This window comes from Alligator mississippiensis, chromosome 1 (assembly GCF_030867095.1).
Source record: "Alligator mississippiensis isolate rAllMis1 chromosome 1, rAllMis1, whole genome shotgun sequence".
Taxonomy (NCBI): Eukaryota; Metazoa; Chordata; order Crocodylia; family Alligatoridae; genus Alligator; species Alligator mississippiensis.
This window is the reverse complement of record NC_081824.1, coordinates 413298307-413324075: the sequence shown is the minus strand read 5'-3', so window position 1 is coordinate 413324075 and position 25769 is coordinate 413298307. Positions and strand designations below refer to the sequence as shown.

Genomic DNA, 25769 nt, shown 5'->3' with positions numbered 1-25769 from the left:
TCCTATCCTGTATTACCCTGACTTCTACCTGTAGCTATGCCTATTAATAAATCCCCTTGTCTTCACTTAGGCTCCACAAAGGCAAAGCCAGTTTTCTATATGAGAATACAAGGCAATTGCCTGCACTGTGGGAGATCCCCCAAGCTAAATTACCAATGCAAGTCATCCAATATGAGTAAAGCCAGCTCTGCACAGAGGCTCAGGGGTTTGTTTAGAGTTAGACCATCTAAAAAAATGAAGGTCTCAAAATAAAAACAAATTGTCTGCAGGGGCTATGATTTGTATCTACTAATTACCTTCCAATCTGATCTCTGTAAGGCAGACTTCTGCACTTGCGTGAAGTCCTGCTGACTTCAGCTAGGTTCAGGAAAACGGCAAGAGTCCACCATGCAACAATTTGCAGGACAGGGTCTATAACAGGGTTGGGCAAAATGTGGCCCGGGGGCCGGATGTGGCCCATCAGGCCATTCTATTCGGCCTGCGGGGCCCCTAAAAAATTTGGAAAATTAGTATTTATCTGCCCTGGGCTGCCTGTCATGCGGCTCTCAATGGCTTGCCAAAACTAATTGCCCGCCCTGATCTATAACTATATATCTGTTTCCTCTTTGTTATTGCCCAACTCAATTGCTTACACACTATCAACTCAAAAGGAAATCACTGCAAACTTTTAATTAAAGCAAATATTAAGTTAAAAGCAGATTCAGGCACTGCTCAGTCTAATATAGTTTTAAAATCACAGTTTAAACACTGCTTACTCCCAATGTTTAAAAGCCTTTAATTAGCCCTCCAAAACTAGGAGGTTGGGTTCTAAATCATGAAATTAAAGAATGTGCCTTCTGGTTTTCTTGTAGTACATCTGAATTGCCTTTTCAAGCTTTTCTCTGCAAATATGCTGGCTAGAATCATGCTGCTTTGAAAAATGAAATCTGAAATTTGCATGTCATAACTTGACTCCAGGAGCTGGATTTTTTAAAAAGATATTCTGAGACTTTCAATAAAATTCCAAGCATTTCTAATGTTGACTTTTTATTGTTTTTCTTCCCCTAGCCTAGTGTGAAAAGTACTTGGGAAAACAGGGGGGCTGCTGGCTATCCCAGGGAGCCAGCCTCACTGACCACACCATAGAAGGCATTATGCTGGTTCCTTTATTCCTGCTTTACAATCCTTGCCTCTGGTCCCCTTGCACATTTTTTTTCTTTTCTTAACCTGTTTAAGTATCTTTGGGTTCCTGTAATTTTTCCCATTAATGGAGGTATCTCAGGATTTTTCATTTTTGTTTCTTAAGCTTCCTAACAGTTTAGAGGGTTGCTTTAAAAAAAACAAAAAAAGTTCAGAGTTGCCACATGATGTTGCTGCCTCCCGAATCTGTGGTGCAAGTCCTCACTCCTAGCAGGAGCAGCCCAGGACTCATGTGTGGCACCTCCCACCAGGCTTGCAGAGCCAGCGCTGCATTCTGCTTCAGACAGCTCTGAAGAAAGCAAAATGCATTTGCTAAGGGGCAGAAAATAAAGAATGTGTATTTTGTGGGTTTAACCATCGTTTTCATTGTGAAAAGAGCTCCAAGGTTTCCTTCCTACTTTGATAATTTGAACAGTGTTTCTGGAGGGTTTTGAGGCCGCCCAAAAGTATGGCCGAGAAAACCAGTGAGAGCTCTGCTCTATCTTCCCCCCATCCCCTTGCTCTCCTGCTCCCTTCCACATGCAGTCATGTATCATCAGCAGGGAGCCTGGTTTTCTTTGATTAAAAAACAAAATCCCCAATTTTCAGATGAAAAAAGGTAACCCCAAATCCTCATTTTTCCATGATTAAAATGTAACACCATTAATATAGCTATCTATATCTATCTATACAGGGATAGTCGTGGATTTTGGGTTACTATTTTTAATCTGAAAATTGGAGATGTTTTTGTTTTGTTTTTACTCAAGAGAAAACCAAAGTCCCTAATCATCACGGTTTTCTCTTGAGAAAAAACAAAACACACGCACCCACGTTACCAGACCCGCCCCCAAATGGAGCTGCCTAGGCAAGGGCCGCTATGCCCTAGTGCGCATGCGCAGCTGGGGCAGCCTACCCACGCCCTGCTCCTCACGCCCTCCCGCCAACAGGGGCCGCTGTGGCCGTCCGCTGCGCCCAGGCCCACCCGGGCTGCGCCGCAGCCTGGCTGCGCCTCTCGCTGCTGCCGGCGGCGGGCGTGATGGCGGCAGCGGCGGGCGGGGAGCGGAGCAGCACCCGGGATCGGCTGCTGGCGGCGCTGGAGGACCTGGAGCTGCTGGCCAGGTACTGGTCGGGTGCTGCCAGCGGGCCGAGCGGGTCCGCCCCGCCCCCCTCCCCGGCAATCCGAAGCGCTTGCGCCGTGCGCTGACCCGCTGCTCGGGGCGCTGCGGGCGGATTGTCCCAGGCGGGGGAGAGCGAAGGGGGCTCCGCGCATGCGCTCTCCAGACCAAGGGGGGGGGGGGCTGTGTGCGCGCATGCGTCAAGCTGAGCGCGGGACCGGGGGCCCAGGGGTCGCGTGGCTCGGGCTGCGGCTCGAGGCCCGGTGTGGGGGGACACGCATTAGGGGCTGTGAGTTACACGGCCCGCGGGGGGGCGTCGGGTGGGATCGGGAATTGAAGTGGCGATTGGAAATGCATATGTATGTTTATACGTGTGTGTATACATATAAATGCATGTGCACGTGTATATAATGTACATGTGTACATCGTGTATAAATACATGCATATAAATACGTGTGTGTACGTCATGTGTAGCGTGCACACGCATGTGTATATATAAAAAGGAATTGGGCGCGCAGCTGTGCCCACTGCCTGGCTTCAGATGGACATGGCTTCAGCTGCCGCTCTGCTGGGGAATCAGACAGGTTTTGCTGCAGCAGTGACAAAGTCTGCGGGCTTGGAAATATGCTGAACAAGTTGGGTTAAAGATCTGGTGGCCATTCAGCTCTGTTAGAGTGCGGTGCTAATAACCCCAAAGTGCGAGGTTCAAGTCTCAGGCCGGGGGTTGGACTAGATCAGCGTTTCTCAACCCATGGGTAGTGACCCAAAAGTGGGTTACAAGAATATACCAAAAGGTCTTGAATAAACTTTAAAAGTAGATCAACACACTTTTAAAAAATGGATTCTCCTTTAAAGGAGAAAACCAGATGAAACCAGGGCTTTTCCCTTGCAGGCTGGCAATGCTCCAGCCTGTAGAGGGCTGCTGAGTGCCCTGCTGCCCTACACACCCACCTCCTGCCTCATATGGTAGGGGCAGAGGGCAGCAGATCAGGAGTGAGGGGCACTGGGTCAGGACTGGCCATCGATATTTACAAATGGGTCCTGGTACTAGATGACATCTCAAGGTCCCTTCTGGTCCTACTTCTATATGATTCTATCTCCCAGGCTGAGCTCTGTGCTGCTATGGTCAGGATGCTGCTGAAACAGGAAGGAGTTAGGTTACAGTTAGCTCGAATAGATCCATACCAGGGGTGTCAAAGTGGTGGCCTATGGGGCCCTGTCATCTGGCCATCAGTGCTGCCTGTGGGTCACAGACCAGTGCATGCTGTATGCAGCACACTGGTCCCAGCCCATCTGCCACAGACTGCATTTGGCACAGGGGCTGGAGCTGGTGTATACGCTGTGTGCAACATGGAGGGCCAGTGTGGGGTATGTGTTGCTTTCAGTGCCTGTTTCAAACCAGCTATGCACTGGACCTGGGGTTTGTGCACTTCAGGCCCAGGCCCACAGACTGGCTGTGCGTGCCAGACCTAGTGTGCAGGGCCGGTATGGCATGGGTACCAAATACAGTATGCACCCTGGATTGGCCTTGTGCGCTGTGTGCCACATGGGGCAGGGTTTAGCACATGCTGCACATGGCCTATGGAGACAGTCTGGGGCACGTGCTGAGTGCTATGCCTGTGTCAGACCTGCCCTACATGTTGGGTCCAGGTCCAGTTTGGATTGGGCCCACAGATTGACTCTCTGTGTCAGATCCAGCACACAAGGATGGTCTGGCATGGGCTTCACATGCAGTGCACACCCCAGGCTCTCTCTGTGTGTGCCATGTGTAGTGCATCTCCTAGACCAGCCCCACATGCCACATCTACTAAAACCCCAATCCTGTAATCTGCTTTTTGGGAAGTAGAGCCCATATCCATATGAAGTCCTTCGTTTGTGACTAAAGGTCTGTTTGTATGGATTAAACTGAGAATCCACAGTGTTCCTGTAATATTGCTGAAAAAAATAACATAACTTTTTGTTGTCATAGTATTGAAAAAATAAAGTATACTTAACATTACCTTTATGAAAAGATATACCAGATACCAAAAAATGGTTCTATAATGATTCTTCCAAACTTCATAAAGCATATATGAGCATTCGTATAAAATGTGACACAGATGTAATCTACTTGTTAAGAAATATTCAAGTTATGATTCATTTTATTTGGTTTATAGCTCAGACGTAAATTGATTCATGAAAACAGTGCAGTCAGCTAAGGATTGATCCAATGAATTTGCAGCTTGTGTGTAAGGTAGCTGCTTCTCCAAGTAACACAGTAAGATAATTACACTTTTCTGACAGTGGGAGCTTGAGGTATTTTAAGTGTCCATTACTTTATAGATAACTGATTTGACATTATTCCTTTTAACTGTCAGCATCCTACAATCTGTCTGGTATAGATTACACTTAATACATTTTTGGGTATTAGTTTAAATGGATTGTTTATGACACTGATCAGTTGCTTCACTTTCACTTGTATATATCCTCATGATATAAAAATAGCCATTATGACTGAGTCCAGAATAACCTGGACATTTGGTTTCCTGGGGACAAGTAGCAGGTGTGCTTCTGCTACTTGTATGTGCTGCTGTTACTTGTGCCTGGGGAACACCTGTGCCACACATGCTCTGGCGCACGGCAGGTTACCCTGGGTGGGATACAGGAGGCTGGGGCCAGCAACTGTGCTGGCCCCAGCAGCCTTACCAGGGGGCCGGGAAAGCTGCAGCCACGGTGCTTCTGTAGCTGGGAGCCTGGTCAGCCACCAGAGTATGGCTCTAGCAGGCCAGGTTCTGGTTTTGGGTGGTGCGCACTGCTACCACATGCACCACCCCAGTTTTTTTTCTGCACAGGTTTTTTTTTGACCCTGGCATTCCTGGGGTCAACTCCTCCACCCCCCTCACTGCAAGATAGCAGTGCAGAAAACACCTGAACGTGTGGTGTGTGGCACCACAGATGGGTCAGCTATGCTCATCTGGACATGGCCTATGACATTCTTTTTGCTGTCACCCTCCAGTCTCACAGATAGGTTTTCATAGTCAGAATTCTTAAGAGGGGATGGAGACGATGATGTCTCTGTGAACTCTTCCTTGTTTCTTTCTTATGCTGAAAAGTTGTTGATCTGGCCCTTTTAGTAATCAAAAATGTTACTTGAAATGTGGAAATCGTTTTATAACTAGCAAATCTTTTTCTGCTAAATTGAAGGGCTGTTGCCATAGATGTTATATGCCAAGTCGGATCTATATTCTCATATGCTTGTAAAATCTAATTTTTCTTTTAACTGCAGAAAGCGACACTTATGTACTTTCACGCTTTTTCAAGGGTTGTGAAATATTTTAGAGATTATAAAAATCCAGCAATGTTGGATGAAATACATGTTCTAATGACTTTTAAAAACTGTGTAAAAATGTAGATTTTATTTTAGGGAACTGATTGAAATTTTGGCAATTTCAAGAAACCAGAAGCTCCCACAGCCAGGAGAGGAGAGCCAGGTAAAGGAACTTTATTTATTAAATATAGGTGTAACTTCTTAACCTCTACTCAGCCTTTCTTGTGCTATCTAGTATTCAGGCTAATTGCTGTATGAAGATTACAGCATCACTAAGACTAAGGACAGATGTTACACATTAACCAGTATAAATGATCAAAAAACGGTTCAAATTTGTAACACAACAGAAGTTCACTGCATACAAACTACTTTCAAAATGGTTGAAACCAGTTAAAGATAAACCTAGATGGATATAGCATCAGACTTAACTGATTTAAGTTAAATCAGTTCTTTGAACTTCTATCACAGATCTTCTCCAGATTCAGTTTAGCTCACAGTCCCCCAGCATCCTAAGATGCTTTGCATTTCCCCTTCTAAATCCCCTACCCCCACTGAAAAGAGCGAAGTTTTTCACATTCCCGAAACACAGCCTTTAAGAACAACACCAGAAATCATGAGTTGGCAATACTGAGCTAAGTGGCAGTGAGCTCAGTTGATTTTGTGGTGAGCCCACCCCTTGCCACTGATTGGCTGGGGGGCCCAGGGGCCCCATCTCTGGCCGCTGGCTTACCAAGAGAATTGTGCAGTTCCTTCTCCTTGCTGCTGATTGGCTGAGAGAACCTCTCCTCTGCACCCAGGGCTGTGGGGCTAGGCCGTAGCAACCATGAAGACCGTCAGATTCCACTGGGGAGCCAGCATTTTATTTTTAGTTAGGCTTTTCTATATTTTGGGGATTTTTGTGGACAATGTCCACTTTTGCAGACAATGCCTGATTTCATGGTTTCTGTGAAATTATGAATGAAGTAGGTCCCTAGCTATCTGCATTGTGGGTTGTTTTCTCAAGAAGAGAATCCAGACAATTTTATTTTAAATGCAGGTTTTTGTTGTATACAACAAAGTTGATTGAAATGTCTCAAGTCCAATTTATGCTATCCCCTTTGCCACGGTGTGCCTTTTTATAGTGCAAATGTGAATTTGCTCTTAACCTAGTTAATGAGTTACTTAACATTTGTTATCTGACAGATTCTGGAGTTGCTGATCCAGAGAGATGGAGAGTTTCAAGAATTAATGAAACTTGCACTTGATCAGGGAAAAATCCATCATGAGATGCAACTGTTAGAAAAAGTAGTAGAAAAAAGGGATAGTGATATTCAGCAGCTGCAAAAACAGCTGAAAGAAGCAGAGCACATACTGGTGAGTCAGCCTTTGTATTTGAGAGTTTCTGGCTGGGGGGAAGGAAGGGATTATTATTTTTTTTTTTAACATCACCAGCCATGGAGAAAACAACATTGTATTAGATAAAGGAGATTAAATGTTTAAACTGCTCATGAGAGCTTAGAAGTTACTTTTCAGTAATTGGGGTTGATTTAAGTTACCACAGTATTTTTGTGTGGCTTTTTGGAAAAGCCGTAATGGTAATTTTCCTCAAACCTCTTGTTACCTAAAAAAATCTTACATTCTACCTACCATATTTTCAGTATTTGAAAGATTTATGGTGGAAAGAACATTTAATTTTCTATATGTAACTAATTTACAGTGAACAATTGAAAACAAGTGATGTCTAAAGAAAGAAAACATAAACAAGAATATGTTGCACTTTGCATTTTGGCCTGGTCCATAGGAAAAAATAGAAAACCTTTTGCTTTTACTAATTCCAGTGTCTCAAAGGGAAATTTGCTAGATATAACTGTGGCATCAAAGCTGGTAGATAAGGTAGCTAATTGGATCTTTTGACATACTAGAGTCAGTACTGTTATGTGCTCAGATAAGAAGAGACCTTAATTAAACATTCATTGTGTAATGTCAATTTTCAGCTCTTGTAAAGGTAGTTCTTACTAGGGTAAATGGATTCACAGGGCCTCTTTTACTGAGCCTAAAATAGCAAATTAAGGAAACATTGAGAATTTTTCTTCTTTCACAAACTAGGCAACAGCTGTTTATCAAGCAAAGGAAAAACTCAAATCAATAGAAAAAGCAAGAAAGGGTGAGTAGTCTTGAGTTTATTATATCATTCTAAGCCTTTAAAATTCCATGTAATTTGCTAATTTGATGTTCTGTGTATTTTTGTTAGTTAATTGTGAATTGTGTCCCACCACAGACTCTAAATCTTAATCTGATTAAAATGTTGCAAGTGTGTAATGTGCTTTCTATTTAATTTGAAGCCTCTAAATCTCTTAAAGGTCTTTGTAGAGCTAGGGCTGTGAGATTTTTCGAGGGAGAGGGTATTACATTTTTGTAAGTTCTTGTTCTAAATATTTCCCCTAGATATTAATTTTTCTTTAGATATTGTTTCACTAGCAAAATGTATGATTAGCTTAGTCTGATACCAAAAATACACTTTTCTTAATGAGCCTGTCTGCAGTTTGTAAATAATTCTTTGAAGAGCAAGTGGGAGGAAGGATAGAGGGGTGAGAGTTTGTATTGAAGGGGAATCAACAGTACTACAGTAAAAGCTCTGTTATCCGGCACCCCCTGGGAATGGGGGATGCCGGTTAATCAAATATTCCAGTTAATCAGATGTGTACCGTCTGGTGCACTCCCCAGCATCAGTGTGCCAGGGGATAGGGAGGGGGGCCCTGCGCAGGCTGCTTTGCCCCATGCAGGCTGCTTTGCTGTGGGCCAAGGAAGTAGCAAGAACTCTGCTCGTGATGGCGACGAAACCCGGAAGTAGTACTTCCAGTTTCGCTTTTGCCACATCCCTTGGATGCCGGTAAATAGAGTTTTCTGGCTAATGAAGTGCTGGTTAACACAGCTTTTGCTGTACTTACTAAAAGCTCTTACTGTTTGACTTGCAGGCAGTATTGTGGTGTATCTAGTAAAGCTGATTACTGAACTTGCAGTGCCAAGCTAGTCATTTTTACTAGATGGGTGGGGAGGTGTTTTGCCTTTATCCAAAATCATACATTTCCTGAAATGTAGTTACTTATGGAATGGAGAGTGGCTGCCATCTGGCATGTGCAACCTATACACAGAGTAGAAAAGAAGGGAAGGGAAGTTTTGGCTAAATACTCAGGGCAAATTCCTGCTGTTACAAAAAATGCAATGGAATCTTTAATATGCACAAACTTATTTGTGTAGTGGTAAGATATCTGCTGTGCAATGCCTTTTATATTGTGATTACCTAGGTGTTTAGCAAAGTATTACAATGCATAGCTCCATTTGGTAGCTGAAAACCATGAAATGATGTGATCTCCTGAAAGTACATTAACCAAATGTTAAATATCTTACTGTCTCTCATAGGCGCCATTTCATCTGAAGAAATAATTAAATATTCCCATAGGATTAGTGCCAGCAATGCTGTTTGTGCTCCTTTAACATGGGTACCAGGTACATTTTGTATTTCAAGAATAATCTGTATAAATTTGTCGTGCTTTCATTGATGACTTCACAATTGCCCTTTTATTATAATATAAAGTAGATATTAACTGTTTTACAAACCTGCTTAATGAAAATTGTTGTTTCCCTTGGACTGGATTAGAGATGTGTGTGTGTGTGTGTATATATATATATATATATATATATATATATATACACAAAATTTAGTATAATTTTTTCCTGAGGGATGCTCATGCAGTTTTTCCTGACAAATTCATAAAGTTTTTACTCATAATCCTTTGATATTGCCATACTCATCAGTGACAGGGGCATTAGAAATTATTGAGAGTGGCAGGCAAAGACTTCTCAGTGCTTGGGTCTTAAGTGTTTCAAGAACCACCCTCCTGGTACAGTTTGGAAGGTTTTCTTTGCTAAAAAGCAAAGCCAAAAATTAAAGACTTTCTAACTGAGAGAACACAGATATACCTTCTAAAGCAGAGAGGTTCAATCTTTTTGGTATGCATATCACAAAGCACACCCTGCACTTTCCCTGAGTGCCACTCTGATTCCATTCCTCTGCTCAATCTGTTGCTGTGCTTTCTGCTCCCTGTCTGATCTGTAGCTCTGCTTTCTGCCTGATCTGCTGCATGCCACACACACAGGCTGCCTGTGCCACTTGTTGCATACTTGCTAGGGGTTGGCCACCCCAGTTCTCAAGTGAGTTTTTGAGTACTTTTTGGCCCCACTTGAATTAACAAGGGCAGTCTAGAGAATATATTTTGGTTTTATGACTTTCAGAATAGGTGTACTTCTCCTTGCAGATGAGAACAATCTGTGTGTTATTTATTTTTAAGGGGACCCACGTAGGCCATATCCTACAGACTTGGAAATGAGGAGTGGCTGGTTGGGTCAGATGAACAACCCATCCACTAATGGAGTAAATGGACACTTACCAGGGGATGCACTGGCAGCTGGCAGATTACCAGGTAATGAAAGAATTTGGATGTCTCTTTGGTGAATGAGAAATGCAGTAACCAGAGAATGTATGACTCTAACCCATCACCCAAATGTCCTTTAGATAATGAAGTGGAATTAAAACTGCTAAGATTCTGGCCAGTGTTGTTCCTTGGCATAAGGGGCTATGAACAAAATAGTTTGAAATGACATGTTGATACAGAGGAGTGCAAGAAAATAATTCTACTTTATTTGTCCTGTTGCTAAATTGAATTGAGATGATAGGATAACTAGTAAACTGTTAAAAAATATGGAAGGAGAGATATAGAGGCAGTCAAGCTTGTCTCAAGGCCCAATTCATTTATTTTTCATTTTTAGTTTGATTATTTAAAATTGCACATTTAAAGATGGAAAAACTTTCAGAACAAATGTTTACTTTCTTAGCAGTGAAAACAAATCTGGTACCTAGAATACAAGCCCACGGTTCTAATCATTGCAATATGGTCTCCAGAAAGTTGCTGAGGGCTAGATCCGGTAAGGGATTGTTTATTCCATTAGCAATATCTTTGAGCCTTGTAATATTCAACTTTTGATCTTGTAGCCATCTGAGTGAAATCCAGAGCTCAGTCTCAGCTGCTTAGGATTTCTGTACAGTGTGTGGACACAGGGAGGGGGTCTCAGAATGGGACCCAAAACAGGGAACACCCTGGGTAGGAAGCTGGTGAAGTCAGCATGCCTAGAGAACAGCTGTCTAGAGCTAGCCAACAGGTACAATGGAGTCCTAAATGTGACTCCTCACATACCTTACATGGTGCCATGGGGGGCTATTTCCAGTTTCCACCCACCTGGGATCTTCCTTCTGATGGGTAGGTGTTTGTATCTTTTCTTTCAAAGAAGTGAGCAAGGGTATTTCTGGTCTCTCAAAATATGACCTGAGGACAAAGTAGTGAGTCGTGTTGCCTCTCCCTTATGTAGTAGCTTGGGTGGCTAGAACACTCGCCTAGCATGCGGGGAAAATGGGATTTATTTACTACTTCTGCCTGGGGGGATTCAAACTCGCATCACTTATTTCTCAGGTGAATGCCCTCACAGCTTAGCTATAGGCTGTGCTGGGTAGGGGCACTGCCCTGGATGTTGGAGGTCTGAGTTAGAATCCCTCGACAGCAGACAAAGTTGAACAAAGGTTTCCCCCATCTTGGGTGGGTGTGAGTGTTATAGTTAGCAGCCTATCCATCACCACCATCTTTTGTAGCTGCACTTGAAAAGAGTATTGGTCGTCACCAGAGACGACCCGAGCAGGGTTGGCCCTGGTCGCCACTATGTTCTGTGGAAGGAGCTGCATTCTGTTGCCATATTGGGTAAATTCTGTGAATGCCTTCAATATCAAGCCTCTGATAAAGGCTTATGTAAAGGAATGTTTAGTGTTTGTAACTTGATTGGGTTTAAATGTGAGCAGTGTGCTAAGCTTTGTAGCTCTGTCAAGACAGAGGCTCTTTGGAGCATGTCTAAAAACAGAACCTACAAGTGCCTGCGAAATTTTAAGAACAAAAGCTGGTGACCATGGAGTTGAGTTGCCTCAAAGTTTAGGCAGCAACTGATCAAGGTTTTCAGGATTACAGTATTAAACTTTGGCATGCACTTCCGCTGAATTCTTTTTTTAGGAGCCTAAATCCTCTTTTGGATCTTGGGATTTACTACTTTCCCATCAGTGAATCTGAGGCAATAGTATTCACTCTTTTCTCGATGGTGTTATAAAGGTTAGTTACTTTGTATAGGACCCTGAAGATAAAAGCCACTGTACGAGTATTGCTATTTTGATATGCTTAATAATCTGATCTTTAGGCTAGAGTAGGGTAGATCCTCTTCTTTCAAAGGCCTGATGGAACAGGCGTCTTCAGTAAATAAATGGCTTTTACAAGAAACTTTTCAGCTGCCATTTGAACTGGTTGAGCTTGTTTGTCTAACATGTGCTATTGAGGATTTGTCTTCCACTGAAGAGAGAACTTTCTTTTTCAAAAATCACGTTTAACAATGTACAGATCTATGCTCGTGGAACTTCTGTTAAAAACGTACTTGTCTACTGATGTTGTTATCAAAGCATTGTTGTATTTGTTTTCCAGATGTGCTTGCCCCTCAGTATCCCTGGCAGTCAAGTGATATGTCAATTAACATGCTGCCTCCTAATCATAGCAGTGACTTTATGTTGGAACCACCAGGGCACAATAAGGAGAATGAAGATGACGTAGAAGTTATGTCAACAGACTCTTCAAGCAGTAGTAGTGATTCAGATTAGGTACTGGAAGGAGACAACATTCAAACCAGACTTAATTTCTCTTGCAAACACCACTTGGACACTGTTCATCAAAACTTGCAGTACCAGCCCCAAATGTTGACTCCACAGTGAGAAGATAAAGATGGTGTACAACTCAAATGGCAATTTGTTTTCGTGAGCTCTTTGGCCTAGACCTTATCCATAAGACACTATAAAAATGAGCAAAAATTGCTGGTAATTTTTTGCTTGAGGAAGCTTCATCAAATTTCCAGTGAATCATTTCTGTAAACTGTGTGTACATCTGTGTTTTTTTTACTGCACATTAGACAGTATATTAAATTCCTGGGAAAGAAGTTGTAAGGGGAATCCCCTTGGATGTTAGTAACTTGCTCTTTTGATAATAACCATTTAAGGCACAGAAAAGATGTAAAAATGTGTAGATTTTAACAGCTGGGTTTTTTGTTACTTACTGCCAGAACTCAAGTTCTTGATCATCATGTGCTTCAAGAACTAAAATGTAAAGTGGCAATAAGCTTTATACAAGAAAGTTTGTAATTATTGTAATATACAGTGAATGGTATTCTTATAAATAAATTCAACTTTAATGTTGTTTACTTTCCAATTTGCAGAATTTAATATTAATTTTATTGTGGTATTGGATAACATCTCTAATCAGCATCTCCAGAGTATGGAATCCCCATGTAATAGAAATGAGAAATTGTAGTTCAGCAGTTTCCATTTCCTACCTAAGAAACCTAGTTAAAGTTAAGATCAAAGCTGCTCTGTGTTTTCTTTTTTCATTGCTCACTCCAACATGTATGCATCTCAAAATATTTTAGCCAGAAGACTACTGAGGTGCCACATAGCCTTTTTTGAATCATGTAAATATGAATGTAGGAGTGGAAGGTACTTTCTAGGTCATAAAATCCAATCCTGTTAGCATGGGCAACCACCTCATAATCCCTTTAATAGTTTGATCAAGCTCCACTTTAAAACTGGTTGAGGGCTTTATCTGCCTACTAATCCCCTTGGAAGGCTGTTCAGAACCTAATTTACCACCTATATTTATTTCTGACTAAATTTTATACCACTTTCTTATGTGTCACTTGTCATTTAGTTGTGTAGTTCTCACTCCTTGTTGTTTCAATATGTTTATAGAAAGCACTCGTAATTCTCTCACAGCCTTCCTTTGGGTGGGCTAAACAAGTTTAGCTCTTTTTAAGTCTCTTTTAAGTAAGAGCTGTTCCTGCATCATCCTAGCAGTTCCTTTTATGTCTGTTGTAGTTTGTATTCATCTTTCATGAATAAGAATGACCACACTTCCCATGCAGCATTCCAGATCAGCTTGTTCTCAACACGCCCTATACAATTATGCTAATCCAATTGTATCTCTCTTAAAAATACTGCACCTAATAATCTCTGAAGTGGCCTTTTTCATAGCTGCTAATTAGCATTCTATGATAGACCGGGGGTTGTCAACTGGGGGGTACATGTACCCCTGGAGGTACTTGGGAAGCCCCCAGGGGGGGTACGCAGCACTTCTGGTTTTGCTGTGAGGGACCCCACTCATTGATTGGCTGGGGGACTCCTTGTTTCTGGACTGGCCACCGGGGGTACAGCAACCAAAAAAGGTTGAAAAACCCTGCGACAGACTAATAAATCCAGGTCTTTATCTCTAGCCATTTCAGCTGAATAGCTCCCAGTTACTAGGCAAAATTCATGTTACCAGTTCTAAGTGCATGATCTTTCTTTTTATTTTTCGTTACCCATGTGCTATGAACAAAAAAAAAGGACCACTCTATATTGTTTTCTTATGTTTGTGGAAAGTATGTAAGTTACTGACGCGCACAGGAGGCAGCAAAAAGGAGCCAGAAATGGAAAACTGAAGGTAAGCGTTCTAATATCATGACGTCTCTATGTTCAAACTGTGACTTTACATGACAGATGCAACTAAATGAACTGCCAGTGGAGGAAAAACTGAACCCTACCCACTTCCTTCTAGGTTTCTTCAAAGGATAAAGGGATCCTAAAATATCTTTGTTCCAAATTCACTTTGTTCTTAACTCTAGCAGTCTAAAGGCTTATTTGTATTATCTAGCACACTGAAGATCTGAAGCAGGATCTTTTCATGTTTCAGATAAAAATACAACTACCCTTTTAAAGTTCTTTAGTCCTAAATTGAATAAGTGTTCACAAAAGCAAAGGTTTTTAAAATAGCGTGACTAAAATATCCGTCCCCTCAGCCGCTCTGGGTTCATTGGTTCTTCGGAGGTTATAATTCTAACATTTTCCCACAATTCTCCATGGAAAACTGTGGGGACAAAATCTGAAAGGAGTTGCTTGAAGAGGCAAGTTTTAGAAGGAAATGGGACAGAGCCCTACAAGTAACAAAAACAGTTTGATAGATGATGGGAGCATGGAAGGGACACGTGAGAAAAATGTTAAGGCTCCTGGCCTCATCTAATATGACTTTGTTTTGCTGACTGACAGCAGCCCACACTCCAAGGAACATAACTTCATGTGCTTCTGGCAGCTCATCATAGCTCCCATGCAGCATCTGTGCTGAAGGCACCAGCTCCTGCAGGGGCTGTAAAAGCTTGCAGAAAGCACAGAAGCATCTACACATGCCTTGTACCACCTACCAGCAGAAGCCTGCCAGCAGAAAGAGGTATTCTGTTACCCTAGAGGTACTTTGAACAGAGTTGCTCACTTTGCTGGTGGAACACTGTAGTAGCATAGACTAGACTATAAGTAACAATGGCAAAGGAGATGGAACCAAAGAGACACGGTAAGACCAGGAAGGCCTTTGGGCTAGCAACAGCAATATGGACTTGATATATAGTACTGCATGCAACACAGATACCACTGTTTAATACTGAACACTTAAGAGTGTGTTGACAAGAATAAGCCCAGAAACAATCACTAAAAGTTTCCTCCACACCATTTAACAACAGGCAGATGGAGGTTCTGGAGTAATACTACTGAGTATTATTTTCAAGTTTCTCTTCAGCGTTGACCTCACTCTTTACAGGCTGTGAGGGTCAGAATCCTGTGAGAAACAGAAAACTCCTGATGGGATTGGTGCTAGAGAATTTAGTTTAATCACTGGGGCAGTTAACTAAGACTTCTCTTGGCCACATAGTGCATCTGCCCAAATTCAACTAGGCTAGGCAAAAGAACATAGGGAAAATGTATAAATGTACATCATTGGGTGGGAACAGCTGAATGGGCTGCTGTATAAGCCACTACTTTGGAAATTCAATGTTAGAGCAACAAACAACATCAAAAACATGAGATCCTAACATACACTGAACACTTCCGTTTTTGATTCACTGGCTACATCACAGGATTAGGCAATGTGACCAAAACTAGGTATACAGAAATCATTTATTTGGTAGAGTGAAAGTTGGCAAGAACAAAAAAAAAGGAACCTAAATGCAGCCCCTGTATCCTTGTTTTCTCATTGGCACTCCAGTCTATGCACTTTAAAATTAAGGCCTCTGCTTAATGCAGGATCAATAAAAAAATAATTGAAACGGATTCACACCACATGGTCCCGTTTCCTGTTTGTGCTTCTGCAGTATTTTTTTCCTTTTTGTTCCCAACTTCACTTAGAACCTTTCCCAGTCTTCACTTTGTCATACTCATACAACTGGCTTATGTATAGACAACTGCAGCCATCATGTTCTCTCACACGGCTATTTTATTTTGCGGATACAGCCATCGCCATGACTTGATGTATGATACTCCTACAAGGACCATGCAGCCACCCAGCTACCAAAGGTACAACCAGAGGTTGACTTCTCTAGGATTCCTATGCCTAGCACCGTTTTGGCTTTGTCAACGGGGAAATATGGAGGAGAACAGGGCTGTGCAATACATCTCTGTAGATACCATGTACGAAAACAGTCTCTCTGAAGCGAGGTCTTTATCACATGTTCCTAGGCCATCTCCTGGTGCCTTCCAGTGTATCCCTTGAGGTGATGAAGCTCTTCTGTGAAGGGGTCGTACTCTTGCTCTCTCAAGCAGCGCAAGGCCCAGAACAGCTGCTCGGCCGGAGGGAATTTGTCCCATGGGACCCACTCCCAACCTGCGCAGAAGGCAGCAAAGGAAGAAGCCTGGCATGAAGGGAACCCCCCAGAGGCCACCATCTTCCTGCACACTAGTGTTGCCAGGTCTTAAATATGAAGTTTTCATATTGGAAGCTCATATTTATAACGTACACTAAAAAAAAATACGCAAATAAGTCTTATTTACTTTATATTGCTTGCTGCAAGTGAGTTAGTGAGATCTGGGTCAAAGTTGAAACATCTTCATTTTAAGGCAAGGAGCCAAGGGCTGAAGCAAACCCCAAAGTTAGTTCAGATTCCCTGAGAACGACATGCGTTTTGCCTATGCCACATCGATGAGCTGCCTCCAAAACTACCGTGTAAGGGTTGAAATGATTATACAAACAGGATCATTATCGTGCACCTGGCAACACTGAGGGGGCTGCGCCCTCCACCCGCAGTCCCTATGATGTCCTTCACGCCAGCCCCGTCCCGCGGTCCCCGCCCCTCACCCTCGTTCTTGTGGGGCTCCAAGTTCCGCGGCTCGTGGCCCGCCTCCACCTCTCCCTTCATGAGCACGGTGACGTAGTGGTAGCGCTCTGCCACGCATACCGCGTTCACCGCTGACGCAAAGCGCACGTTTCGCAGGGACAGCGCCGCCTCCTCCAGCACCTCCCGCTCCGCGCATGCGCCGAGGCTTTCTCTGCCGGGGGAAGGACAACACGTGTCCGTTACGCGTGAGCTCAATGGCTCCAGCCTCGGGGGAGGAGCCCTCGCCGGCCCCGCCCACCGCGGGGGGCGGGGCACGCAGGCAGCGCCTACCCGAACTCCAAGTGGCCTCCAGGCAGCTGGTAGGTGCCGCCGCCGAGGAGCCCCTTGCGCTTGCCCAGCAGGACGCAGTTGGGGTGTGCGGCGCTGGTGATCACCACCCCCACGCCCACGCCGGGCCGCGGCGGCTGAGCGCGCCCGTCTCCCCGCGTCCCGTCCATGCCGTCGTCAGGCCGTGATGTCAGCGCGACTCCACCCCCATTTCCCTGCGCCTCATTTTGGCCGCCAGGGGCCGCTCCGCGGTGGAGCTGCGCATGCGCATACGACCCCGCGCTCAAGGTCGCGGCTAGGCTTTAGTGGGAGAGCGGGGGTGGTGTGCGCATGCGCGGTGGTGCAAGGTGGTGGCCCGCGGATCTGCGGGGGGGGCGCGCAGAGTCCTAGAGCAGCGGGGCGGGGAGGGGCCTCCAGGGCACATCTTGTCCAGCTTCTCCCTGAGGCAGGGTCATGCCCATCCAAACCTGCCGCTACAGTCGTTCCTTCCTTGGATTTACTGCTCCTTTCCCTCCCCCTCCGGTCTGCCTCAGCTATAGCCCTCTGGAGATTGCCCTCGCCCTCTTCCTCTGGCTTCTCTGCACCCTTTGCTGCCAGCCCAACGTCAGGGAAGCCTGTGCATTGCTTTGCTGTCCTGCTGGGAGGTGGCCACATGCCCAGATCTCTCACTTGAAGCAGTCAATCATCTGAAGACCCCTCCTGCCACCCTGCCGTTACTAGCATCTGAGCTGCACTGCAGCCAATTCAGATTTTATGCTACTGCTGTGGGTCTGCTCTCAGAGCAGCGTAAGGAGGGAAGGGGCAGTCCACCTAATGGGAGAGAAGCAGGGCTGGAAGAGGACCTCCAGAGGTCACCTAGTTCAACGGCTGGATTGCACCTATCCAAAACATCCCATACAAACCATTGCATAACCCAGGGGTGCTTAGCATCTGGCCTGTGGGCCAGAGTCAGTCTCAACCCCATGTCATTGGGTGCACAGGTCTGTGGGGGGCCCCAGACCCTGATCCTTGCACAATGAGCAGAGGCCTGATCCTGGGATCTGCAGCCATATGGAGGTGGCGCAGGGCTCCAGGGCCCAACCCGGGTGGGCAGAGGTTACACAAGGCCATGGAGCCCAGTCCTGGCACACACAGTCTAATCAAACCCATGGACAGGTGACACCAAGCTGGGGGGAGTAATAGATACACTGAAGGTAGGGCTAGGATTCAGTGACCTAGGCAAATTGGAGGATTGGGCCAAAAGGAATCTCATGAGATTCAACAAGGACAAGTGCAAAGTCCTGCACTTAGGACCAAAGAATCCCATGCACCAGTACAGGCTGGGAGGCTGACTGGATGGGGAGCAGCTCTGCAAAAAAGGACCTGGGGGTTAGAGTGGACAATAAGCTGAATATGAGCCAGCAGTGTGTCCTTGTTGCCAAGGAGGCTAATGGCATACAGGTTTCTCTTGCTTTATGCTGTACATACATTCATGGAATACAGTGTATAACTCACATTTGCATAAAAGGAACCCACTTTAGAATGTCACAAATAGGGATACATTCCAAGATGTCGACTGTACTGACCCCCAGACCCATTTTCACCACTTTTACAAGACAATTCTGGTACTCACCAACAGGAGGCAGTACGCACAAGCACAGGGCACTGTCATAATGGGGATGGCATCTACAGTAACACACGTTGCAGACAATGAGTGAGGAGCACAGAACCACACAGGACACTATATTTGGTGCATGTCACTTCCACAATGCATCACACAAAGCAGCTGACTGTGGGCTTCCACCACACTGATCGCATAAGTGTGAATTTACCTTGCATATAACAAATTTTGGGCATAAAAAGGCTCATCACATAAGAGTGAATTCACACATACAGAACTCGCATAAAGTGAGGGAATCCTGTACTGGGCTGCATTGGTAGGTGTGTTGCCAGTAGGTCAAGGGAAGTAATTATTCCCCTCTGTTCAGAACTGGTGAGGTCACATCTGGAGTACTGTGTCCAGTTTTGGGCCCCCTCACTACAGAAAGGATGTGGACAAATTGGATCTTGTCTGGTGGAGGGTGACAAAAATGATGAGTGGGCTATGGCACATGATCTGACTATTACAAGTTCCAAGCCTACAAGGAGGACAATTATGAAGGTGACAATGAACTGAATGGAAGATAAATAGATAAGACACACACACTCGGGCCCTTCGCTAGATTGCTTCCGTCGGACCCTTCCCTAAACGTATATGAAATAGGCAACATTTGCCAGTCTTTAAAAAAGGGCTTTCATCTTCAAGAGGGTCCATATAAATGTCAACCAAGAGGAAATTCTTGGTTTCCCCTAGCTCGGGGTGGACAAAATGGCAGATCTGGCTGGCAGCCGGACTCCATTTCTCTGCAGCCCCTGCCCATAGCATGTGGGCAGTGGATTGCAGCTCTGCCCCAGTTCCAGACCATGCTGTCACCACCACAAGATCCCAACCCTGGAGCAGCTCTCTGACCAGCTGTGCACCCTGCCAGCACTGCTAGGGTCGGTCTCCATGGATACCCTACTCCTGCGCTGTTATGGCCCCGCTGCTGCATGGAAACCGGCTGCAGTGATGCAGGCAGGGGCTGCTGGGAAATAGAGTTCAGCTGCCAGCCAGATCTGCCATTTTGCCCACCCAGGCATTTGCTCATCTGGTCCATGGGCCAAACTTTGCTGGCCCCTGCCTTAGCAGGAAGGTATGTAGAATTCTACCTCCCCTGCTGCACTAAGTCATATTTCCTTATCTTTAAGACCCTTATCTTCTTTTCAGTTTACGAGTAACTGGCTTGGTAAAAAGTTTTGTGGTCATGGCTGATGTATGTTGATAAACATTATTTTATTGGGTGAATCTGTTCTTTCACCTTCATTTTTTTCTACAGTTTTTTTGTGCCGAGCTTTGTGACACAGTTTCATTACATTTTGTCCATATTGGCTTAATGTTTGTGTAAACCAAAATACCTGAATAAGAAGCAGAATAAAGAGAACAGATGAGAATTGGTCAAGAATAGGAAAATAAAAATTAATCTTATGCTGAATGGGAAGATAGGAAAGCCTGTGAAACTCAGTGCTAATGTCTTGCATCATTGTGTACTGACATACTTCATAAGAAAAGCCCTACTGTGAATCTTTACTAACTTACTGTCTAAAGTAAATTAGCTGTTACCAAATTGCAATTAGGTAACAGCTAATTTACTTTAGACAGTACAAATATATGAAAAACAGTAAAAGAAAAAAAATAATTATGGAAATGACAACTTTCTATGAGCAAAAAACATCTTTATGGTGACGAAAATGTTGTGTATTCTGGGATTCTCTAATTGCAGATTTGCCATGGGACTGATTCCAGTCAGAATTGTGATTCAGAATTTAAGCTGTTTATAACTTAGACTAAAACCTCATTATAACAACCCCCTACTTTTAACAGTCTTGATAGCAAGAATTTATTTTTTTAATTATAAAAACACAAGTTGACTAACCCTGTTATATAACCCTAGCAGGTATCATAGGAATTCATTATAATGGGGTTGTATTGCATGTAACAATGTGAACTGAATGTTAAACCAATGTCATACTTTCTTCCTAAATCTGCTGAAATCCTAAAACAGTAGCTATTGAAAATATGTAGACTCCCACTATTCAAGCTCATCTGGCTGTCAGCTTTAAAAACTAATACTCAAGCCAAGGTAGTTAACTATCTTTTATAATTTTAACACATATTTAGATGTGTTCATATCACTGTCCCCAAAACTTGTATTTACTCACTTACCAAATACTCCAGCATCTCCCTGAACAACTTCCTTACAATGGAGAATAAATAGACAAGCCACATAAACTCCATATTTTTATATGACATATAGCACATTTAAGGGAAAAATGGGCAAAATACAATCAATTCAATGTAAAAAAAATACGAGGGATAATATTGTTTGTTCTTTTTCATGTTTAATTTTTAATGTCCTTTTTCTAATTCACCTGAAGCTGTTACAGACTTCGTAGTCTGCTGTAACAGGATGCTATAAAGAGTAAGGGGTTTTGTTGGCAGGGTTTGGGCCCTATTTACTACAGAGTACACAGAAGCTTAATAATATGCCACATTTGCATGTGTACTGGTATCCATCTTCCCTGTTTCTCTTTAAAGGGGTGGAGACTCATTCTTTTTGTGGATCCTGACTAAAAAGCCCATGTTTTAGAGCTCCTGCCAGCTGCTTATGGGGGCAAGTAAATTCCTCTCCCCAATGTATTATTGGTTGAGGAGTTTTTTTTAATATTTGAACCATCTTTCAATGGAACACAGTCAAAGTTGAGAATGTGACCCAAGGCCGGATTAATGCATAGGCGAAGTAGGCACATGTCTAGGGCCCTGAGCTGTGTGGGGGCCCTGGTCCTTCCCTCCTCTGTGGCCGTGTGAATGACCCTATCTACCTTCCTTCCCTTCCCCTCCCCTCTGCTGGCCTCACCGCTAAAGTGGCTGCTTCCTAGTGGCAGGTCTGGGCCCCACTCCTTGTGGGTGGCAGCGCCAGAGTGGGGGGGAGGGGGGTGTCTCAACTGGCCCAGGTCCCATGAGTTTGTTTGCCTAGGGCCCCACTAAAGGGTTAATCTGGCCCTGATTTGACCCCTTCCAGGCCTCTCTTCAAGCAGAATATGGGACAGAGGAAAACAGTAAAGCATTGTTTTAAAATAGGTCAGTTCAAAGTAAAACTTCTATGGAAATAAAGTTATTATATTAAAGTCGAGGTTTGACAAACTTATGTAAAAATAACAAAAATTAGTTGTCATATCATCATATTTGAAGTGAAATGTAAAACCAAAGTCTGTTTGCTTTTGAACATTAAATTCCTATTGGACCTCTGGAAGAGAGAATGTATACTGTCACGGCAGGGTCCTCTCGGAGGGCTGTGATCTCCTTGAGGTCCCTCGCTCCGTGTCAGGCCGGCCCAAGGCACCCTCTAATTCTCGCCCGCCACGTCTTGTTGGAACATATGTATATAATTGGGAGGCTGCCTATGACTCCCTGGGCACGGCTACTCAGGACCTCTGTCCCCGCGGTTCTTCTGGACCCCTTGGGGTCTCCCGATAAGGTGGGTGTTCCCCGGACACCCTAGCCTTATGGGCTATGCGTGGCTCCAACCTCCCCCGATACCACGCCCCAAGCCTCGCAGATGTAATGGATGTTGTTAGGTCTGCACGCTCGCTTCCCGGGCCGCCTCTATAGTGTAGCCTACTCTGGGCTCTCTCTTGCACCCAGCCTCTCACTGGGACTCTTGTCCACTCTGGGACTTCCCTGCCGGTGCGGTCCCACTCAGGGACTCTCTAGCGGGCCTCAGCCCTTCCCTGGCCAACCGCACGGATACCCTCTCTGACCCCGGCTCACCGCGCTGCTACTCCCTGTCTTCTCGGGGCAACCGCAGTGCCCTGCCTCGGTCTGAGGAGTGTTGCCGCACTAGCCTGCGGCCAGGCTTGCTATGCCCGTCTCAGGCTCCTCGATATGGCCCCTCTAGGGCTCCTCAGTAAATCGCCCCGCTCTAGGGCTCCTCAGTAAATCGCCCCTCCCTGGGGCTGGGGTCAATGCTCCCCCACCAGTGATGCCCTTGCTAGCATCTGCTGCGCCTGTCCTGGGCTCCCTGATCTGGCGCTCCCCTTCCTCGGGGCTCGCCGTGCCTGCACTGGGCTTCTCAATAAAACCGCCCCTTTTCCTGGGGCCGGGGTCTATGTCCCCCGCACGCGATCTGGGGTCTACGTCCCCCATCTGCAACCTACCGGTTGCGCCCGCAACCTACTGGTCGCGCTCTTTGCCGCCAGTCGCTCCAGCACTGGCGTGCGAGCTGCGCCTTCACCGGCGCTGTAAAATTAATGCGCCCTCTTGGCGCTAGCTAGTGCCCTCACTGGCGCTAGGGCACCCCACACTCTCTGGGGCCCCTATGACTGAGGTCAACACTCCTCTCTGAGCTCAACTGAGCCCACGACTCTGCCCTGTAAATCTCAGGGCCTAGCGCGCCCTCACTGGCGCCGGGGTCTCATACTCCCCTGTAAGTCCCCAATGAGGCCTCCTCCAACCCCTACAGCCTCACCCAAACCTCCGGGTGTAATAACAAAGTCAAACAAACTCAAGCCTCCTGGCTGTAACACAAACATAAAGCCCCCTGGCTAAACCCTAGTGCCCATCCTCTCAGGGCTATCATGAGCTGTACTTGCAAGTCATGCTCCTTTCCATATCTTGGTTGAGGGAACTCCTGCCTCTCCAACTGCTGGCAGAGAACTGCCAGCTTGGCTTCGGCCCTGGGCTTTATAAGGGCCAGGCCCTGCCCCCTTCTGGCCAGCTGGCTCCCCTTAGTTGCTCCGGCAACCCGCAGCTGCGCTCAGTTGGCTCTGCCAGGGTTCTCCCCCTGGCAGTTTCTCCTCTCTAGGAGCAGGGGCACTGGGGTGCCCTGCGACATATACCTTTGCTATCCTAGCTACATACCAACTGAAGCCAGTCATCACTGACAGTCCCTCAATTTGAGGATGATCTCTACCACAGTTCATTAATGGGTCTTGAGGTGACTTAACAGTCCAGGTCTTGAGCCACAGCTCTGTCTGCACAAGTTGCAAGTCTTTCCTAAGGAGAATAGGCTGTAGGCTGGAATTACTCCCCTTTTCCTTCCTCTGGTCTGTCTTCTCTTCTTTGAGGGCAAGATGTTTTATCTTGAAATTGATTGCTGCTTGGTTGAGATTGCGGTGCCGTTGGAGTTGGGTAGTGTCATATCGAATTAAATAGTTTGAATGTTTGTAATAGTTGCCCATTAGCCAGTTTCAGGAAGAAGAAAAGATTTATCTCCTAATCTAGGTCATTGTTTTGATCTATGTGCAGAAGGTCCTGATTTTGCTCAAAGTCTTAACTCTTGAATTTTATCTTTAGAGGCCTTTAACAAAGAGAACCTAAAAATGACCCTTAAGCAAATATCCCGAGTTCCGAGAGATCAAACCCTAGGGCCTTTTGACAAGATTGGAAAGAAAAGGTCACTTGCAGTGGTATGGAAGTTCCCCAAAGTAATTAAAATGATCAACAAAAGAAACTAATTACTAAGCAGAAGAATCTGTTGAGTAAGATCCGAGTCCAAATTTGGGGGTAGTGACAGGTTTGGGTAGGCGTGGCCCAAGACGGCAACTCACTCAATAAAAACTGTAACCTACTCTTCCAATTTAGAGGTAAACTTCACTTGCAGAACAATGAAGGAAGAATCGTAAGTGTAGACCGGATCAGACGGATCACCTGAACCACCCTCTCCGTGAACACGAACCTCTTAGTTCAAGCTGAAGCTGCAGAGCGCCCGAAAGGGACTGAAGGAAGGGGACTTAGTCCTATCACTGCTGAGGCCAGCCCATTGAACCGTATTGCTGAGGCGAGCCCATTGAACCGTATTACTGAGGCCAACCCATTAAATTGTACTACTGAGGAATTAAACCATATTTACATGTATGGCTTCTCGGAATTCTAGGATTGTAAGTATATTATGAAAATAATAGTATTGATTCAAATGTAACTTTTAGTTGTAATTGTAGTTGTTTTTGTAGTACTAATTCTTATAGCATTGTTTGGGAAGGAAGTGCATTCGGAGCATTGTTTCTGATATATGTAATTATTGTGTTCTTAATGTTTGTGGTATTTCTTAAAGCTAAGCAGTGTTATATGCGTAGCAAAGAATTTTAAAATAAAATTGTGTTGTATGAATTAAGAGTGTAATCATTGTGAAATCGTGCAATCAGCTAACTACTCCCCCAGCCAGTGCATCAAAATGAATCAGTAAATTGTGTGGGATTTTCTCTATTCCATAACCCACTAGAGACAGGTAGCATCTAGCTCCTCCCAACTTTTGATGTTGGTATCTGTTTTCTTGAGATAGGCCTTCAATATATTGTTGTAGCACTTCCTTCAGCTACAAGTAGATACACTGAAACCATTATATTTACTTGTATTAACTCTTCTCGCTGCAGTGTAAATTGGATCAAATATGCTTCTCTGCCGGCTGTAAAGTACTGTGAAGTGTTACTGTGCAGTAGTAGAGCCAGTGCCAGAGTTTTCTTGAATTAGATGCATGTTTAGGTCCTTGAAGGATTGCCTTGTTTTATGCTGTCGGTATTTGGGTTGGACAAGTGATTCCTACAGTTACTAAGCTCTCATAAATAATGCTAATTATTGTGGCGTACATTGATACATAGATAATAAATATAGGGCACATCTACACATAGTTGTCACTGTGCAGTCATTTAGTACTTGCTAAAGTAGTACTAAGTAGATTTTAAGTCATGTAGTACTACATGATTTTAAACATATGCAGCAGACATGTAGAATTGTATCTGAAAATTTTAAAGTGGCCTGCTCAGGTGATTTGCTTTAGTGGTTCTAACAGTTTTTTTCCTGAGGTATCATCCTACGTACCTTAATGAGTATGTAAAGCTTGTTCCTGTTTGTCTTCATCATACTCAGAATCTTGCATCAAATCTGTGATTGTGCCTTCTAATTGGGTGTGGTGCAGAAGGAGTGCTTTAGAAATTTTAGAGAAAAAAAAAGTTCTTTACTTATGAATAAATTCCTACTGGGGCAGAACAATCACTTTGAGAGTTCTCAA

General features: G+C 44.5%; 2 protein-coding genes and 1 long non-coding RNA gene across 5 annotated transcripts; 2 read left to right on the top strand and 1 right to left on the bottom strand.

Annotated features, from left to right (window-relative positions):
- Nucleotides 1–2129: 2129 nt before the first annotated feature.
- Nucleotides 2130–12902, top strand: MED4 (mediator complex subunit 4). 2 transcript variants are annotated; one of them, XM_006261778.4, is made up of 7 exons: nt 2130–2277; nt 5677–5743; nt 6763–6933; nt 7666–7723; nt 8980–9066; nt 9909–10040; nt 12129–12902. In XM_006261778.4, the coding sequence occupies exons 1-7, from the start codon at nt 2195–2197 to the stop codon at nt 12299–12301; spliced, it is 771 nt and encodes a 256-aa protein (XP_006261840.1). In that variant the 5' UTR covers nt 2130–2194; the 3' UTR covers nt 12302–12902. The 2 variants fall into 2 exon arrangements, with proteins under 2 accessions (XP_006261840.1, XP_019356061.1); XM_019500516.2 differs by lacking the exons at nt 2130–2277; nt 5677–5743 and adding an exon at nt 6299–6542.
- Nucleotides 12903–15649: 2747 nt separating this feature from the next.
- On the bottom strand, nt 15650–17396 carry NUDT15 (nudix hydrolase 15). Of its 2 annotated transcripts, none has more exons than XM_006261776.4 (3): nt 17152–17354; nt 16842–17032; nt 15650–16370 (listed from the first exon to the last, which is right to left on the bottom strand). In XM_006261776.4, the coding sequence occupies exons 1-3, from the start codon at nt 17316–17318 to the stop codon at nt 16222–16224; spliced, it is 507 nt and encodes a 168-aa protein (XP_006261838.1). In that variant the 5' UTR covers nt 17319–17354; the 3' UTR covers nt 15650–16221. The 2 variants fall into 2 exon arrangements, with proteins under 2 accessions (XP_006261838.1, XP_019356062.1); XM_019500517.2 differs by having other exon boundaries at nt 16277–16504; nt 17152–17396.
- On the top strand, nt 17037–24871 carry LOC132250913 (uncharacterized). The gene is made up of 2 exons (XR_009462620.1): nt 17037–17180; nt 24347–24871. It is a non-coding gene; the product is annotated as an uncharacterized LOC132250913 (long non-coding RNA).
- The last annotated feature ends 898 nt before the right edge of the window (nt 24872–25769 follow it).